This window comes from Mytilus edulis, chromosome 11, assembly GCF_963676685.1.
Source record: "Mytilus edulis chromosome 11, xbMytEdul2.2, whole genome shotgun sequence".
Lineage (NCBI taxonomy): Eukaryota > Metazoa > Mollusca > Bivalvia > Mytilida > Mytilidae > Mytilus > Mytilus edulis.
Window position 1 is genome coordinate 72,365,680 of NC_092354.1, and position 20,225 is coordinate 72,385,904.

A 20,225-nucleotide genomic window follows, 5' to 3' on the forward strand; every position below is an offset into this window, starting at 1 on the left:
CGTTTTTCTCCAAAAATAACTCAATCTGAATAATCATATGAATGGATGATAAATGGCACTATGCACTGTACCTATAGGACACAGAGGCGTGTTGGTCAAATAATTGTGGAAAGAAGAGAAGCGACACCCAAAATGAGGTCTTCTCGTTTAATAGTATAGATGCCCTATATCTATAGCTTACGTTTTCGCCTAGTGCAGATAAAAGTATTGCCGCAGAATTGTTCTTATTAACTATCCGGTAAGGGTTGGGTATCCAACCTCAACTTGAGACCTACTTAAGAAGAAAAAAACTAAGCAGAACAACACCCTGGATTTTTTCTTCTGTAAACCTCTGCTGTCAAGCTTCCCTTTGCACCTAGTGCGGAAATGTTTTATTATATTTTCGGTAAGGGTTGGGTTGGGTGTCCGACCCCGACTTTGGACCTATCTTTTAAAAATAAAATAAGCCGAACAGCAACTTTGATTTTTTTCTCCAGAAGACATCAGCTAGCCTACCCAGCTCCCCTTTACACATTGTATTGCCGTTGAAATGTGTGTCATAATCTTTTCGGTATAATGGTAGGGTAGGGTGGTTAGCTTAAGTCCACTTGAAAAAAAAGTGGACTCCAATGTGGTTTTATGCAGAACAATTACCCGCAAATCTATGGTAGTTTGCAAAAAATAATAGTATTTTTTTTATAATGTGATATTTAATATGTTGGCAAATAATGAAAGCTCGTATCTTTATTAATAGACATCGAAATAAAGAGAAACCGCATGATAACCAATACAAATCTCCCAGAGACAAACTAACATTGATTAAGACAACTAGTATGATGGTCTGGATTCAGGGTTCTTAATTCCTGTATTCTTTGATATTTTAGGCAATTTTTCTCTATTCTTTATACTTTTTGCCAATTATTCTCTTCTCTATATATTTTAACACCATTATTCTAGCTTTTTTATTTTTTTCTTGGTCCATTGTCTCTATTATTTATATTTTGTCAACTATTCTTAATTACATAATTTCCCATCAACGCATCACCATATATATAGCCTTCACAAATAAGCAAAACCAAAACCCTATAGCCTCCGAATGATAAAATAATTGAATGCTTGTCCAGGTTTGAATTGTGAAATTGCGGAAATTTGTTTTTTAATCAATCTATCAAGCAAACCACATTATCGTCCTCGATGTTCACGGTACTGAAAATACTGGCAGATGGACGTCGGTCATCAATTCTAATAATCTTAGATCGACCTTTCTAAACTCAAAAGTAAAGTTCACGCACCCGTGTCCAGATTGTTTAAGACTTTTGCATCCGTAGACATTATCTTTGATTAAAATAGTACTGATCTGACAACCGCTGTGCATGAATACTTTAACGACCAGGCTAGTTTTCTTGTCAGTTTTAAAAAGTAATTACCTCCCTTATAAGTGTCATGTTGTAACCAATCTATTTATTTGTACCATTTTTATGTATCGTAATATTATATATATAATATAATTGTATAATTTAAATTTGTGATTCGTTTAATATTTAAATATGATAATTCATTCTTTATGAAAGGTATAAACAAGGTAATTTGAAAGTCTTTGATTACTTTATCACCGTATTTCAATTCAGAAGTCATGCGGTCTATTCTGTATAAATTATGTTGAAATAATACCCTACATTGGCACTAATTACAATGACTGTGAAACAAGAGAGGAAAACATTTTACATTATATATCTAAAAATAATTAAAATTAAACTGTCAATTGTTCTTGTTCTTGAACAATTGAGAGGTCTTTCCTTTTGTAATGTAAAATACATGTTCCAACAGACGTAGAATGTATTGAAAAGGTCAAGGTCAACCTTAAAAAGCTCCAAAACACACTAAAAATCCTTTATATAAGGTTAAAAACACTAAATTCGCTATCTGGGACATGACCTTGACCTTTGACCTTTTGACCTTTGTCAAGGTCATTAGTCCCCAATGCCATTACTGAAGACCCCAAGGGTCTAGGACCTTTGGTTATATAGTAAAAGCTGATTTTGTCTTTTCAGAAACCTAAAACAGGGGTTATGCCCCTTATAGAAAGGTCAAATCACTTTGGTCAAAATGTAACAAAGTTGCGCCATAATGACCCAAACATTTTCCACTATTTAAAACTTCTGTAAGTATAATGGTTTCTGAGATTATCCCATAACAAGGTGTTAGGTCAAAGGTCAAGGTCAACATACAAATTTGACCTTGAGGTTTTTTTCAAAGATACATGAATTGATGATGATTGGTGAAGGTCCTAGGTCTCTACGACTTACGGTTTCTGTGTTTTGGTGTTCCACCGACACCGGTTAATTTTCATAGGGGCATAACCCTACCAATGAGTCGTTGAATCTTTTCGATCCAAATGTAACGAAGAACCGAGGTCTGGTCCTGAACAAATTTCACCCTTTGTTTTTTTTCTACCTATTATGGTTACGGTGCTGGAACGATAACAAGGTTTTTTTGTTTCGGAGGGATTACTCCGAACCGACAAAATATTTCGACTAACAGGGTGAGTTCCAGATAGGTATTCATGACACAGATACAAAGTGTGAACATGAAAGCGACGCGTCTTACGGTTTAGGCTGCTAACTTCGTCAAAGTTTGGCGGAAGAATAATAATAATAAACAGAAGAAATACAGTAAGGTCTTTCCCTTTTGTAAAAGGAAAGACCTTAATTCAATACAAAAGTCTTCTTTAGTAAAATCGAAAACAAAAAACGGAAACACGTTTGTTTTTCATATTGGTTTTCGAAAAATCAAAAGCGAACAATGAAAACATTCTCGTTTTTGTTTTTTTTGTTTTTGATAATTCAAAATGAGAAACGAATGGACTCAAATATACACGGATATCGAATGTTGAATGTTGCACATCAACATGATGTTGAAAGTTGAAAATCGAATGTTGAAAGTTGAAAATCGAATGTTGAATGTTAAAAACGAATGTTGAATGTTGAAAACGAATGTTGAATGTTGAAAACGAATTTTGAAAGTTGAAAATCGAATGTTGAAAAAGAATTTTGAATGTTGAAAACGAATGTTGAATGTTGAAAACGAATGTTGAATGTTGAAAACGAATGTTGAAAGTTGAAAATCGAATGTTAAAAACGAATGTTGAAAGTTGAAAATCGAATGTTGAAAACGAATGTTGAATGTTGAAAACGAATGTTGAATGTTGAAAACGAATGTTGAAAGTTGAAAATCGAATGCTGAAAACGAATGTTGAAAACGAATGTTGAAAGTTGAAAATCGAATATTAAAAACGAATGTTGAATGCTGAAAACGAATGTTGAATGTTGAAAACGAATGTTGAAAGTTGAAAATCGAATGTTGAAAACGAATGTTGAATGTTGAAAACGAATGTTGAATGTTGAAAACGAATGTTGAAAGTTGAAAATCGAATGTTGAAAACGAATGTTGAAAGTTGAAAATCGAATGTTGAAAACGAATGTTGAATGTTGAAAACGAATGTTGAATGTTGAAAACGAATGTTGAAAGTTGAAAATCGAATGCTGAAAACGAATGTTGAATGTTGAAAACGAATGTTGAAAGTTGAAAATCGAATATTAAAAACGAATGTTGAATGCTGAAAACGAATGTTGAATGTTGAAAACGAATGTTGAAAGTTGAAAATCGAATGTTGAAAACGAATGTTGAATGTTGAAAACGAATGTTGAATGTTGAAAACGAATGTTGAAAGTTGAAAATCGAATGTTGAAAACGAATGTTGAATGTTGAAAACGAATGTTGAAAGTTGAAAATCGAATGTTGAAAACGAATGTTGAATGTTGAAAACGAATGTTGAAAACGAATGTTGAATGTTGAAAACGAATGTTGAAAGTTGAAAATCGAATATTAAAAACGAATGTTGAATGTTGAAAACGAATGTTGAATGTTGAATGTTGAAAATGAATGTTGAATGTTGAAAACGAATGTTGAAAGTTGAAAATCGAATGTTGAAAACGAATGTTGAATGTTGAAACGAATGTTGAATGTTGAAAATCGAATGTTGAATTCTGAAAACGAATGTTGAAAGTTGAAAACGAATGTTGAAAGTTGAAAATGGAATGTTGAAAACGAATGTTAAATGTTGAAAACGAATGTTGAAAGTTGAAAATCAAATATTGAAAACGAATGTTGAATGTTGAAAACGAATGTTGAAATTTGAAAATCGAATGTTGAAAACGAATGTTGAATGTTGAAAAAGAATGTTAAATGTTGAAAACGAATGTTGAAATTTGAAAATCGAATGTTGAAAACGAATGTTGAATGTTGAAAGTTGAAAATCGAATATTGAAAACGAATGTTGAATGTTAAAAACGAATGTTGAAAGTTGAAAATCGAATGTTGAAAACGAATGTTGAATGTTGAAAATCGAATGTTGAAAACGAATGTTGAATGTTGAAAACGAATGTTGAATGTTGAAAATCGAATGTTGAAAACGAATGTTGAATTCTGAAAACGAATGTTGAAAGTTGAAAACGAATGTTGAAAGTTGAAAATCGAATGTTGAAAATGAATGTTGAATGTTGAAAACGAATGTTGGAAGTTGAAAATCGAATGGTGAAAACGAATGTTGAATGTTGAAAATCGAATGTTGAAAACGAATGTTGAATGTTGAAATCGAATGTTGATAAAAAAAAAAAAAAAAAAAATTGAATGTTGAATGTTGAATGTTGAATATCGAAATCGAAAATTGAATGTTGAAATCGAATGTTGAATGTTGAGAATGGATACAACAAGAAAAAAAAAAATAAAAAAAAAAATTGAATGTTGAATGTTGAATATTGAAATCGAATGTTGAATGTTAAAAGTTGAATGTTGAAAATGGATACAAGAAAGAAAAAAAAATTTAAATGTTGAATGTTGAATATTGAAAATTGAAATCGAATGTTGAATGTTGAAATCGAATATCGAATGTTGAAAATGGATTCACGAAAAAAAAAAAAAAAAAAAAAAAAAAAAAAAAATTGAATGTTGAATGTTGAATGTTGAATATTGAACCAACTTGACATCCGTACTTATAGGTTCTTTACATCGGACATAAACACATTTATTCTAAAACCAAATGTTTGCATGGTACGGGTTATGTTCCTCTCAAATAGTTTATGATGGTATGATATAATCTTTTGATCAGATTTGATATAGGTCTGTAAGTAACTGCTAGTAGACCTTTATTTATTGGTTTTATTTTTTAATTTTTGTTCATTTATGTGTGTTTAAGTTTGATGTGATGTCAATTTGCATTGAACTAATACACATTTTGTTTAGGAGCCAACTGAAACCGCCTCCAGCTGCTGGACTTTCTCGCTGAGATGAAGACTCGTTGGTGTCCTTCAGCTCATTTCTGTTCTCTTGTCGGGTTGATGTCTGACTCATTCCCCATTTCCATTCTAGATTTCAATGTATTACAATTGCAATATAATTTTTAATTTGTTTCGTTTTTCTTAAATGTAGCAATTATGATGTGGCATCTAAATAGTGCGCACAATAACAACAAGATGTGGTATGAGTGCCAAAGAGACAACTCTTCATCCAAGTCACAATGTGTAAAAAGTTAACAAATATAGGTCAAAGTACGGCATTCAATACAGAGCCGAGGCTCACACGGAATCACAAGCTATAAAAAGTCTTAAAATAACTACTGTAAACAATATTACAGTAAGACCAAAGGTCTACTCTATATCAAAAACGAGAAACACAATCATGTGAACCACACTAACAAACGACAAACACTAAACAACAGGCTTATAACAGATACATACATTGTACCATGCAGCGTCACTCTTCGCCCTAACCCGATAATTTATTTTTTTGAATAATAATTTGAAAACGGTGTATCGATAAGTAATGAATATTTATATAAATAATGCTATCTTACAAAATATTTTTAACAGTAAATTTACCAACTGATCGAGTCAAAAACATAATATGTTCTTTAAACAAGATGGTATGATAATGACACATAATGTACCTTGAATTGTTGATATTGTAAAGTTTTCTATGATGATACGAGTGACAACACTACCAAATCCTATCGTATACCGCAGTCCACCTACCCCACATTACGAGACGATAAAAAGAATCTCTGTAGACGTTCTCATCTCTCCAGGTGTTCCACATGCCGAAATCTAGTGGCTTGTCACGTCTTATAGCAAAAACCATTGAGGCACCTGTTTTATCCAAATCATCACAAATATCTTTTGCCGGACGACGGACGTTCTTATATCCTCTCCACCAACTTCCAACACGATATGAAACGCGTACTTTTTTCATATCTTCTTTAGCTCTTTCATAATCTAGAATTGGCTGGCTAGTAGCATTCCTGTCATAACTCGCCACTACAACGTTTCTGCCATTTTCCCTAAGTCTTATGTGTCCTCCCTTAACCTCAGCCCAATGTTCGTTACCCCCCATTGGCTCATAGGTTATAACAAACCACTCCCTCCAGTAGTATTTTGCGTCAAGCTTAAAGAAAAGTAAATGGCTAAATGAACGTTCATCGCTTACAGGTGTTTTAGAAGATAATTCGTCAAGATCCTTTCCGGATTGTAGGTGATAATTTTTTACGCACTGGTTGTCAATTTGTTCGAATTTCTCACTCACTTCTTTTATTCTTTGCTCCCACTTCAACTTCATATAATCTGCATTATGATTAAATTGGTTAACTAGAAGATAACCTAATTCTACTTTTACAGCTTGCAAGAGAAGTTGCATAACACCTAAAAGAAACAACTGCGTCATTTTGCGGTCATTTCCGGTATAACGCAAAACGGAAGTACCAAGATCTTCTTGAAAAACACCTTGTCGTTGGACAATCGCTTGATACAATTTATTACCACTATTCTGATAATCATTATCATAACTCGATATAAATAACTCCTTCCTATTTTGCACAGCAGGCTCTGGAACGTCATAAATATATTCAAACTCTAGTGAAACTGCCTTTATCCTTTGTTCTAATTGGCCGAAGTTGACTTTAACAACATTCCATTGAATCAATCGTTCGATATCGTTAAATCGATTATCGATATTATTCAAACGTTGGTCGATAATCTTCATCATATTTTTCATGTAAGCCAACTCTTCAGATTCCGATGGAAAGAATGCCAAAACAAATCCTACGAATGGACCTAATGCACCAAGGAAAGGACCAATACTTTTTGCGATCCGTGATAAAGTCGTTGTAAATTCTTTCTTTCCAAGCAGTTCCGTGATCTCCTTTCCTAATTCAAGGCCAGCACTTACTACGTCTTCGTCATCCTGGGATCTGCTACTATCAGGGGATAATAGAATCAACAAAAGAATCACCATGAAGGACCATTTTGATGTCAAACCTGAAGTGATAAAGTTAAAGGATAATAAAGGTTTGTTTTTTCATAATAACCTATAAGTAAACATTGAGTTTAATCAATGGGAACGTAATTGTGTTCAGTGTGTTTAGTTGACGTGTGAGTTACACTAACACAACACCGAGTTTTGGTCAATGTGAACACGGCCTCAGATGAGCGTATTGAGAATATTTTATCCGTGGCAGATAAAGTTAAAGTTGAAATAATTTCTCGTCCATCTTTCAAACTTCAAGCACTCTATCAATCACGTTGCATTACAAAATATTTGCTAAAACAAAACTATTGGAAGATGCCATATCAGCCTAGTCAAGTGAAAACTGACCTCAAAATATCAATGTCAATAGTAATAGACACAAATAACGGACAGATATTGCCTTCCACTGCAAGTAAACTTAGAAAAGACATCGAAACTCTAAAAATTTCCACAAAAAAATTCCCAACTTCGTATGAATTGTCTCTTCCTTCTTCAATTCAGTCAATACCTTCTTATTTATTGCAATTCAATTTATTGTTACTCGATGATACTAATGTACATACAGCCAAGTTTATTCTCAGGAAATGGCACCAGAGAAATTGCGTAAATGTTTGGCAATTATTGAGTCAATAATTTATGTGGCCAAATTATGTCAATGTTTTTTGTGCTTCGTAAAGTAAAGTGCGACGCTATCTAATAAGTGTTGCCAGTCAAGAAATTGAGAGAATTCAAGATATTGTGTACGTCCCTTATAATGTTTCTCTAGAATCTTTGCAGACAAGCATAATTTATGGATGTCATCACACCTTCCTAAACCACCTATTAGATCTCCGTTAAATCTTGGATGGATTGATAGGGATGGTTTGAAGGTCAATATTCTTTGAGGGACAAATGTCTTCGGACTTCCTACAATACCTTTAAAACGCCTTTAAAAAGTTAAAACCCCGTCCCATTTTGTTTGTGTCTGTCTCATGTCATGAGACTGTAATGCAGTGGTTGTTTGTTTCTATATGATATATTTGTTTCTTTTTTTATCTATTTTGTACATTAATAAGGCTGTTAGTTTTATCGTTTGTTTTACATTTTCCATTTCGGGAATTGAAGACTATGCAGTATGGATTTTACTCATTGTTGAAGTCCGTACGGGACCTATTTGATGTTTCAGGTGGTCTCTTTTGGAGAAAATTCTCATTTGCAATCATATCACATCTTCTTTTTTCACATGGAATACTTTTTTTAAGTTTGATGTACGTTACAAGGATAAAAGGGGGTACATTTAGGTTCAAACCTTTAATATAATGGGCCATTCCATTTAATTTCTGACAGGGTGGGGATGGATGGGGAGATTTTTGTTATACGTATCTTTTTAAAAAAAAAAACTACCTCTCAGATCTTATAATTAAGACCTATCAGATGTATAGTTTCCTAATTAGATTTAATTATTTTTACCTTAAAACTATTTACTGCTGTAAGACCCTCAGAGGTTTTTTGCGTATAATTGTACGTGTCAGATAAAAAAAAAAAACACACCAAAAACCCCTAAGATGTATAAATTTTACACCCCTCAGAAAGGACCATCCATCCCTCTTTATCAGACATTACCTGGAATGGCCCAATAGACATTAACCCGAGAAAAATTCATAACAACAGTTAATACTAAGGACGCAGTATTAATTGTAAAAAAAAAATAAAAGCAACGAGTAATCTAAAAAAAAATACAGAAGTATCCGCAAATTCAATTTGAAGTCATATCTGACTATAGTGTTCTATTACTTCAGTTTTATGACTGACCCAATGTGATAGTTTAAAAACTAACTTTAAAGTATTGTCATTCATGATACTTATTTTTATACTGAAATTGGAATTATTTATAAGGTTAAGGTGCTCTAAAAAAATATGGGTTGAAAACTTGATTTTTTTAAGTTTTGTTTATAAATAGTTATCAAAAGTACCAGGATTATAAACATCGTTTTAGGATTTATTTTTTTTATAAAAAAAAGAATCTAAATTATTATGGTTTTCTGTTTCTAAACTCTACTTAAATACAAGCGATACCCTTTTGGCTTTAGTAATGTTTGTTATTATACATAAACCATAAAATTGACAAAATTTGCACATTTCCATACATTGAATGCTTTTGACGTTTATGGTTCAACGTATTTTGTAATCCATAATAGAAATATATCATAATGACATAAACTAGAACAATATCATACTGACGGGATCTTTTGAAGTACAGAGTCACGTTAAAATAACCAAAGAAATACAAAAAGTCGCATATACAAAACATTGTATCACAACGGTCATGAAATGTGAAAGTAGCACCAAAATTTAAGAATATGTCTGACATTTGGTCTCTGGGGGAGAGTTTTCTCATTGGCAATCAGTCCACATCTACAATACTTGTAAAATACATATTTCATACAAAATTGTGTTTCATTTCCACAAGAAGATATATTGCTTTTGCCATTAACATTTCTCACGAGAACAATAAATTATGGTTGTTTTTATTTCTCATTGAATCAAGACATGGATTAATACCAGAAATTTCATAAAACATTTGATGTTCGTGTTATTTTTATTTGTGTACATATTATGAAAAAATGAAATTCATCTTCCATCGCTATATTTCATAGAGAACAATCCATTTTCTTTTAACTTCTTTTTTTTATCATATCGATCATGTTCAATTACTACCAAGCTCTTCGGGACATAAAAAAATCCATGGCGGATAAAAAAAACTTAATTCAAAGAGTTTGGGGGTGGGGGTCAAAATTGCTGCAAGTTTTGTTTAATTGACATTGATTTTATATATTAAATACTTATTGTCAATCAATTTTTCCCAAATTAAGTTAAGAAGGGGTTCATTAAAAAACTATATGAATTAAGTTTTTTTTATCCTACATTAAAATTTTCATGTCGTCCCTTACTTGTCAACATGTTTAACAACAATTCAATTCAATTACTACTAGTATCCAAATTCGACAGTCACTAATTTACTTTTTTAAGTTAATATTTCATTTCCAAAAGAGGAACTATTCTGAAGATAACTTTTTCAATTACATTTTAACTTTCATTTAGCTTCTTTGTTAAAAGCAGAAAGTTGTTTTTAATTTAAGAAAAAGAAATTTGATTTTTCTGAAACATGAGAAAATTTCAATTTATATAGTAAGTTAAATAGATATTATAAGAAGATGTTGTATGAGTGCCAATGAGACAGCTCTCTATCCAAATCCAAGTCACAATTAGTAAAAGAAATAACCTTTATCGATCAAATTACGGTCTTTACGGTGAAACCTTGCCTCACATCGAAAGGCAAGCTATAAAGGGCCCCACATATGACTAGTGTAAAACCATTCAAACGAAAAAACCAATGGTCTAATCTATAGGGCCCCACATATGACTAGTGTAAAACCATTCAAACGAAAAAACCAATGGTCTAATCTATATAAAAAACGAGAACGAGAAACACTTATGAACATCAATTACCAAAGATCAGTAAACTGACTTAGGAGAGGTGCAAACACATGCGGTGGGTTTAAACGTTATAATAGGTACCAACCTTCATCCTTACCCGAAACAAACGTATTAGCATAGAAAGACACACTATAAAATATTAATAGAAATGGCTCAGCTCATTTAAAAGAATGCATATTTAAGGTAAATCCTCCATGCAATTGCCGGTTAAATTCATAAACAACATATGAATAAATTCATCATAGAAAACAGGATTGAAATTTTGTATTTACGCCAAACGCGTGTTTTGTCTACAAAAGACTCAGTGACACCGGAATCAATATTTTTTTTAAAGCCAAATAAAGTACGAAGTTGAAGAGCATTAAGTACCAGAACGTTTCACCAAATACAGCTACAGTAATCTTATCCTTGGGTAGAACAGCCTTAGATATAAGACTTCATTGAGTGTACATTCTACAACCAGACCTTTAGAACACACGATAACTTGGAATACCAACTATTAGTTACATAGCGTGCCCGTGACGTAATACGAAATATCTAGGTTCAGTAAATTCTATATGGAGTGATAGGGATATACACTCTTTAACGAAATCTTACATCCCAGATCCTTTGTTCTAACAGCCGGATCATCCCAACCAGATCACCCTAGTTTGAGTTTCTTTGTTATTCATGCTTTCCTTTGTTCTATAACATTTTGGCGGGAATGTATAAAACTTATAATTTATTATACGGAAAGACTATCTATCAAAATTCACGTAGAAAAAATCCAGGGTATCGGCTGGGATTCGAACCCAAGACCTTTAGCATATGAAGCCAAGACACATAACACTACACCAGGACGATTGAATATGAACTAACAGTAATTTAACATACTTAAAGGAAGCAAGATCTTTTTTTATAAGTGGGGCGAGTTGGAAGACCTTTATTCAGTTGGGTTTAAACCCTTTTCGTTAATAAGAGAGTTGTTAGACTGATTGTTCAATTTGATTTTACACTTTCAAAAGTGGGGCGAGTCAGTAAACAAGAGTTGGGCGATTTTTGTATAAAGTGGCGATATAGTGTGGGGCGAGTTGACATTGTTTGATATCTACACATCGTGTTCTGGGGGTCATGAAGGGTATACATGATATAGTTATATATAAAGTATATTCACATTGTATTATAATGGTTGTGTGGCGTTTTAAACTAGATTTTATGAATTGTAAATGATTTTTCGACTAATCTAAAACAGCTGGGATGTAAAATAGTTATCCCATTCGGACTTGGTGTGTCAGTGTTAGATCACCCTCTGGCCTCCGGTCATCGGGGTGATCTTACACTGACACACCGCGTCCTTGTGGGATAACTATTAATTGCCGACTATCTCAACATGTGGTATTTATACTTGTTGCTTATCAAAGTGATCAATTCTTCAACATCAAGGACGTACTTCCATTTGTCTACACAAAATCAGATGCCAACAATAACAATTTGTCAGCTTTAAATATGTTTACAGCAAAATGCAGTGAGTGTGTAGGTTATATCTTTGACTAGGTTGCTTGCTAGCTGAGCCGTCGGGTCATTATTTCGGCCATGTACATTACCCTTTTTTAATCGTAGACTAGTTCGAAAGATAACCTATCTATATGTCTGTCGGATCACGAATACTCCGAAATGAGGGTAATATACATTACAATGACGTCACGGTTCATCTAGCAAGCAAGTAAATCAAAGCAAGTGTACACTCAATGCATTTTTCTGTAACGAATTTTTTTTTAATCGTTCAAAACCATTTGTTTTCGTTTGTTTAAACCTTTCAGATTTGGCTTAACACCATGTTGTTTTTACAAAGAGACGTGTCTCCACTACGAACCGTGTAGTCAAATAAATCACGCTTCTAATTAATCCCATCTGAAATATACAGTGTCTTCGAGCTTTAAAAGTTTAAATAGTCATATTCCTAGAAATGTGTAGGTCAGATAATTAGTAGTATTGACTGCCTCTAATGGGTTAATAACATAAATTTTAAACAGTAGACTCTTTACAATTTGAATTTGGAGTTTATCTAATTGACTTGATAAATGTTGTTTAATGGTTTTGTAGTTTTTACATGCTATGAAATTTTACTGCGCTGGTACCAAAATTCTAGCCTTTCATCCTAGTTTAAACTATAAATGTGCTATGCATTTTTGTTTTCTGAATGTTGCCTCATAACTTTGTCACTGAACATCAAGGAAATCAATTGGGCCATAAAAAGAATATGTTTGTTTGCCCTCACCCTACCTACCCAGAAAATAGCTGCCTACTCAAAATCCTTTATTGCCTTGATTAGAAAAAGTTTTTTTTAATCGGATCTGCATGAAAACACAACCATCCGACACTTCCATTTCTCTTTTTCAAAAAAAAAAAAAAAAAGAAATTGCCTACCTACCCACTGTCTCCCCTTTTGATAGGGTTTGGGCAAACTAAAATATTTTTGAGTGTGGCCTTAAACGAGGACCACAACTTGTGTACATGTGTGGAACTCTTAAGGATTATGTACCCCTGTGATTATTCGCTGCTAAACATATGGAAACTGAACAGAAAAGCCAAAGAATTTCCCCGTGAACTCAACTATGCTTAATAGATAGAGGATTATTGCATGCAGTGATAACAATGATTTCCTTAAAACATTTTTATAAATTAAAATACATGTCAAAACAAACAATTGAGGTTCACCTTCTAGGGTGCGTTCGATATTAAGTGACTCGGCACCAGTTTTGTGTTTAATGGAATTTAAAGGTTGTTTAGGACTTTTTGTAAGTAATAAATGGTAGCATATCATAGAAAAAAAATAAAGTAACATAATAATGTTTAAAATTCTATAACAAAAAAATTCTATTTAAAAATCTGGATTTTTCTGCAAAAATCCTTTTTGTTTGCCACAAAATCCTCTTTTGCTATTAAATGCAATGAAGCAATACATGATTTTAGTTTGCACGAAGTTTTCTCTTGGTGTATGTACATGTACAAAGTGCATCATCTCTATTATTCAATATCTGTGCTTTTTTATGCTATTGCAGTTTGGAAATATCGTAATTCATATGGAGTCCTAAACCAAAAGGGGTCAAAAACCGGGATCGCCTAGCTATTCCGATACCGTAATAACCCGACAGAGGTTAATAAGAGGGGGGCAAGGGGTTTAACTGTTATGCTGTTATGGGGCAATTTAATTCTTTGTTATCTGTTATTCTAAAAATATATTTGCTGTAAGCTGTTATGTCTTATTCTTTGTTAGCTGTTATTGGGCTTTTAGTTTTTATTGTTATCTGTTATTGTGATAATGTATTTGCTGTTAACTGTTATTGAAAATGTGAATGTTAGCATTTTTTTACAGCAAATTTTCGGTAGAAATTGAAGATCATTGGACATTGGGGTCTACCACTATATATACTAATATGTTGGTCCCGTATTCGGAGAAGGATTCCATTAACATATATAGTAATACCCATCACAGAAGGGAGGTCCAGGACAATTCCAGTATATCTTATGATTATCCTTTGTACTAAATTTATATATATTCAAACTTTTTTTAGATCATTTTCTAATAGCAACAAACACAAGAAGTATGTCAACTGGACCTGCTTTGATACATTACTGCCCTTGAATTTTTACTAGATATATCATTTTTGTCTCTGTGACATATTCCTCATTTCCATTCTCAATTTTATTACACACTATTTAAATTACAAGCATGTGTGAGTTTCTATAACTGTAGAAAAATAAATGCTGAAAAAAGTATTCTATAACAAATAAACAGCTACGTCATGAGCGCATGATACGCCCGTCGCCCTTTTTGAAATATTCGATAACTTCTTCATGTCATATCAGATATTTATAAAAACTGAAAGGGAGCTTCAGTCAATTCATATAAACAATACACCAAAGTTTCATGAGAACTGCTGAAAACTTTTTTGTGTAAATGTCCGAAAACTGGAAAATCCCCCCTTTTTGATTAATAAAACCCCGTAAATCTAAGATTTATTAAAATTGAAAGGGAGCTAATGTCAATAGATATAAACAATTCACCAAAATTCCTTGCAAATTTGTGAAAGGATTTTTGAGATATTATCAGAAAACTGAAGAAAAAAAACCCACCATTTTTATTGAATAAAACCCCATTACTCATGCAGAAACTTAAAATCTGAAATTTATGGAAAAACGAAGGGGAGCTCACGTCAATAGAAATAAACAATTTCCCAAATTTTGGTTTAAGAGTGTTGGAGTTAATTATCGACATGTTGACGAGAGACGGACAACAGTACACCATAATACGTCCTGTAAAGGAGCGTATAAAAATATATTGAGTAGTAAACACATTCTAGATACATGTACATAATTTTAAAAACATGTTCATAGCAAATGGAATTCATTACAAAGGATTATACCCGTAATAAGAAATACTGGATTTGTTAAGGTCCCGACTTATTTGATTAACTGTTATCTGTTTTTGTCAATTTTAATTCCTTGTTATCTGTTATAAGCCAAATCAATTTGCTGTTTTGCTGTTATTGGGACCCCCCTTGCCCCCCCCCCCCCTAATAACTTGAAATGTTGAATAAAGAGAAACAACGATTCTCTATCCAATCTTAAACCCCCTCGGCCTCCCCCGACCATAAATTTAAATTCGATACCCAAATAGTCCCTTTATAGGAATAAATATGCCAAAAGTCGTAATGAATTTCATTGAGTCTAAAGATTATTCAAATCAGATTTCATTTATATGAATATTCTTAAGTACATAATTTCTTTTGTGGCAGAAACTACAAAAAAAACCTTATTATCTGTTCTGACTTTATTACTGATTTTTACACTGATTTAAGATTTACACTGTGTACACAAAATAAAATAAAATAAAATATTGCATGTCCCAGTTTAGATAATAAAAAAGGAAGGGGCCTCGTTTGCCAATAAGTCTTAGCAGTTCATCTACAGTAATCACTAGACAGTCAACACTGAGGTTGTGAGGGCGAACTCCGCCCATGTTGGGGGTTTCGACTCCAATACTAATTGATTAGGACTGTCAGTTTTTTGCTATCAGGCCTCTACAATAACTTTTTTTTTAACTTGTCCTGTAGGACAAGTACTTACCAAAATGAACTTGTCCGAAAGGAATTTTACTTGTCCGAATAATAATTGTGAACTTTTTTTTTCTTTTAAAAATATAGTTAATTTTTATGTTAATGGCTTGCACAAAGTGAAATAAAAGAATATAACAGTTATAGTTTATATATTTATTATCTAGTGACATCCTAGTCAAAAATGGCTACTGCATTTAGTCAAAAGGGTTCTAATTATCTAGTTGTCATTAATGTCATCTTCAGAGTGAGTCTGTTCCATGTCAGGATCTGGTAGTGCTCTCAATCCTCTAAACTCATGAGGGTTGAATACTGGTCTTTTCTGTCTTCCACTTGACCACCAGTGATTGAAGACTGAGTTTGTGAGCAACTAATGTATCTTTTCTGAAAGCACTTGTTCCTATGAACATAGAGCAATTTCTATATGCTAAATCAGGATAGTTGTTACAAGTTTGGCATATCATTGTTTTTGATTTTGACTCATCAACCTTACCATCATAGTCCGTATTATAACCCAAGGAATTCCTCTTCCCAGCTCGGTAAATACGTCCTCTGTCTTTTAAGCTCGTATTCTTTCTTCCTTTCTTTATACTCTTCTTCGTCTTTTGTTTTTTTCTTTTTCCCAGATGTAGTGAAACCAAAAGTTTTGTTAAGTCCATGATTGTATCGAAGGGGTTTGTTTATAAAATGTCCGTCTCAGTCAATATTATTATTTTAATCTCAAAGCTGAGTTCCGTATATCTTTAAAGCGCATCACTGATAAAGTTTCTCCACTGGAGGTTGTTCTAAATGATCGGAGGAAGATTCAGTAGTAAGAGTGTCGATGACTGGTTTACGTTTACAGAATGTGTTTTTTCTATGCCGAAGTAGATGACAAGACAACAGTTTAAATTTATTATCGATTGATTTTGTAATCTTATAACAGGTCAAATTAAATAACATTTTTAGAACCTTATTGATTAACGAATTTCGTTTGATCATCAGAGTGGGATTTAAATTATTTTCTACAGATTATTTTACTTGTCCCATCGGACAAGCTCTACTGGGGTTTTACTTGTCCGCCCCTTTTTACCTCTGGTAGCGGACAATCGGACAAGCGTTAATGTCGAGCCCTGGCTATCAAAGGTGTGTGGTTTTCTCCGTACACTCCTGCTTCCTCTACCAATGAATGCTGGGCGCCACGAAAAACATCAACAATCAATCCATCGTTTTTTTTTTCTTATTTTGAAACTTCGATGTTTGTATAGAGTGTTTAATTTATCAACTTTTTTGTAACTTGAAGTCAGATTATTTCGTAGTTCATTTCTTTAAGAACATAAATGAATATTAAAAAAAAATCCCACCTGCGCTTGTTCAATTAAATTTTTACAGTCTTGTACTACTTTTGGGACAAAATATATCAAAATTATAGAAAACTTCATCGGCTCTAACTCTAAATATGGACAATTTTATGTTTAGAGCGTCTTGAAATCTTTTGACAGCTTCCGAAGTGCTAGTTTGTAACATTTTTCAGCTGGACCAAATCACTACTTTCCTTTAAAATTCTGGACCCAAATTTTTTACATTGTTATTTCACCCCTACTTGCAATTTGAGGCATAAAACATGGAGAAACAAATTTGGAAGGGGTATAAAAAAACATTGGCAAGTAACCCACTGTCAACACTAGGAAATATACAACGAAAATCAAAAGACGACAATTGTGGTCTCGGACCAGATGGCGGATTCGTTTTATATTATCCTTGAATTGGAGAACGAAACGTTTTTAGTCTCGCTACATTCGTTGATATTTTTAAATTTTATAGAATACATGTCACATCCCCTTTCAGAATCCAGCTTAAACATACTTTTACAATCTTGATCCTCGTGATTCGGAGACAGCCGTGGCTGCAAATCGAGATACCCAGTATGATTTATTACAGAACAATCATCGAAAAACAAATAAGACCGACAGTAACCAATCCAATACACTGGTTTTACAGGCTCTTGACATATCAGTTGGCAATAGACCGATTCACCATACCGGCCTGATGTACACAACTCGTTTTAGATAAAAAAAAAAAAAAAAAGATACAAAGGTATTTGCAGTTACTTGAAACTAGTTAAGGCCCGATAGAAATAAATAAATAAACAAATCATGTTTGTCCACACAACGGGAGCCAAAATAAATTATAACAGGGGTGGCTATTTATTTTTTGTCCGATTCGCAAAGCGCGATATTTTTTTTAGTTTTTCGCCGTTATCAATCAAATATTGTTTTCGTCAAATTCAATACTACAAAAAAAAGTACCCCCCCCCCTTTTGAAGTAACATGGTCGTTAAATGATCCTTTGATTATTCTACTTACCCATTCGTATATTGCACATTCTGTTGCCTGTTTGGTATACTAAATTAATAATAAATGTCAAGACGACACATCCACGTACCAAACAACCTCAAATATGTGCGAACAAAATCAAAATTGATTATAAATAAACAGAGAACTATTTTCCCGCTTTTAAATCTCGTGCAAGATACCTTTAAACTAATTAGTTAGCATAAGTTTAAGGTTCAATTTGAAATAATGGTGATTAATGTTTATTGTAAAACATAAACAAATTATGCACGTGCATGAACACGTGTTTAGTACAAGACAGTACATTATACAAACTGGCTGACGGTAACCGTTATCGTCCAATGCGATAACCTGGGGTGACATCCCGTTATTTCTACAACCATTATTATGACAGCCAATTATCCTAACATCGCATTTAAACTGTAATTTCAACCGTTTGAAGGAAATGAATTAGATTGAAATTAATTTCTTCTAGTTGTCTGCCCATAGACCGTTATTCGTATTCCCCGCGCGCTTCATGGGATATTACCATTCAGCACGACATGGCCGACTCTACTATAGACGTGTTTCTCAGGTTTTTTTTTTATCTTGCTTATTTGTATACGGGGCGCCGAATGGGACTATTGTGGTTTTGTACAAAATTCAATTCTGTCAAAAAAAAATCAATTTTGTTTTACAAAACTATGTGATACAGACTTGTTTTATGAGAACTTCAATTTTGTGATGACAAAATTCACTTTTGTAGACAAAATTCATTTTTGTCATTACAAAAGTCAATTTTGTCAAAAAGGTATGCAAATATAAACTTATTTGCATACACAATTGACTTTTGTTACCTGATAGGGAAATTAAAACACAAAAGTCAATTGTGTGAGACAAGATTCAATAATTCAATTTAGAGACTATCGGTGGGTTTTTTATCTAAAAGTCTAACTTTTTTTTTTTTTTTTTTTTTTTTTAAAGTTTATCGGGTTTAGTTTGCTAGCTTGGATTGCTAAATAGCAGAAACACTTATTACACACTAGACAGGGGCGGATCCGGCCATTTTTAAGGGAAGTGGTCGTAACCCAGGACTAAAATAGGGGGTTGGAACTACTAGTCCACATTCAAATGCATTGATCATCTAAAAAAGGGGGTCCAACCCCCAGACTCCCCCCCCCCCTCCCCGATCCGCCACTGCTAGATATGCAGATATTTGTTATTTGTCTTCAAGTTTTACTAATAGAAGGTGTGAGGTATATACGGAAAGAAAATTGAAAGCGCAAAAGAGGAAAGTCTGAAAGAGACGTCAACCTGACCAAAGAGCAGAAAACAGCCCAAGGCTTACAATAGGTATTCGACAATGCGAGAAATCCGTCAATTGATAGAGGGCTTCAGATTACCCCTAAATAATAATGATTTACCTATATTCAATGTGGAATAGATAAACAGTTCTAAAACTGTCTGCAATAGGTCAACTATTTTATGGAAATATTTCACACTGTACATGTAAGTCTGGCAGGTTTTATTAGAATTTGACCTCATTTTTACAATTCATTACTCAGTGTTAAGTTTATATGTGTGGTCTGTTTTTCTTAAACTATCAGCAGGAACATATTTATTAGATATACTATTCCCAGCTATAAGCAAAAGGTCAACTATATTTGGCATATGAAATAATTGGGCTATTGGTACTTTACGGAACGGAACGGAACGGAACGGAACGGAAAGGAATTTCATTTAAGGTATCCAAAGGGGGCATTTATCAAAATTTCGAAAAATCTTTAAAACAAAACAAACTTTAAAATTTCTGTGTTTTACGGTTTTCCATATACAAATAACACAAATGTATACTTAATCTCATCTTCACAGGTGAAATGTGTAATAATGTATAACATCGGAAAATATTCTGTAGATGAATATGTCGGATTGTCCTGATAAATTATCATGAAATTAACGCATTTGCAAGTCATGCATTATGATATCTAGACTGACCTCACGTCGT

The 20,225-nt window shown here is 33.1% G+C and overlaps 1 protein-coding gene across 1 annotated transcript; it reads right to left on the minus strand.

Moving 5' to 3' along the window:
• Positions 1 to 5,847: 5,847 nt before the first annotated feature.
• LOC139496201 (uncharacterized) lies at positions 5,848 to 18,420 on the minus strand. The gene is made up of 2 exons (XM_071284669.1): positions 18,254 to 18,420; positions 5,848 to 7,346 (listed from the first exon to the last, which is right to left on the minus strand). Exons 1-2 carry the CDS (start codon positions 18,270 to 18,272, stop codon positions 6,034 to 6,036), a joined length of 1,332 nt encoding a protein of 443 aa, XP_071140770.1. The 5' UTR covers positions 18,273 to 18,420; the 3' UTR covers positions 5,848 to 6,033.
• Positions 18,421 to 20,225: the final 1,805 nt, after the last annotated feature.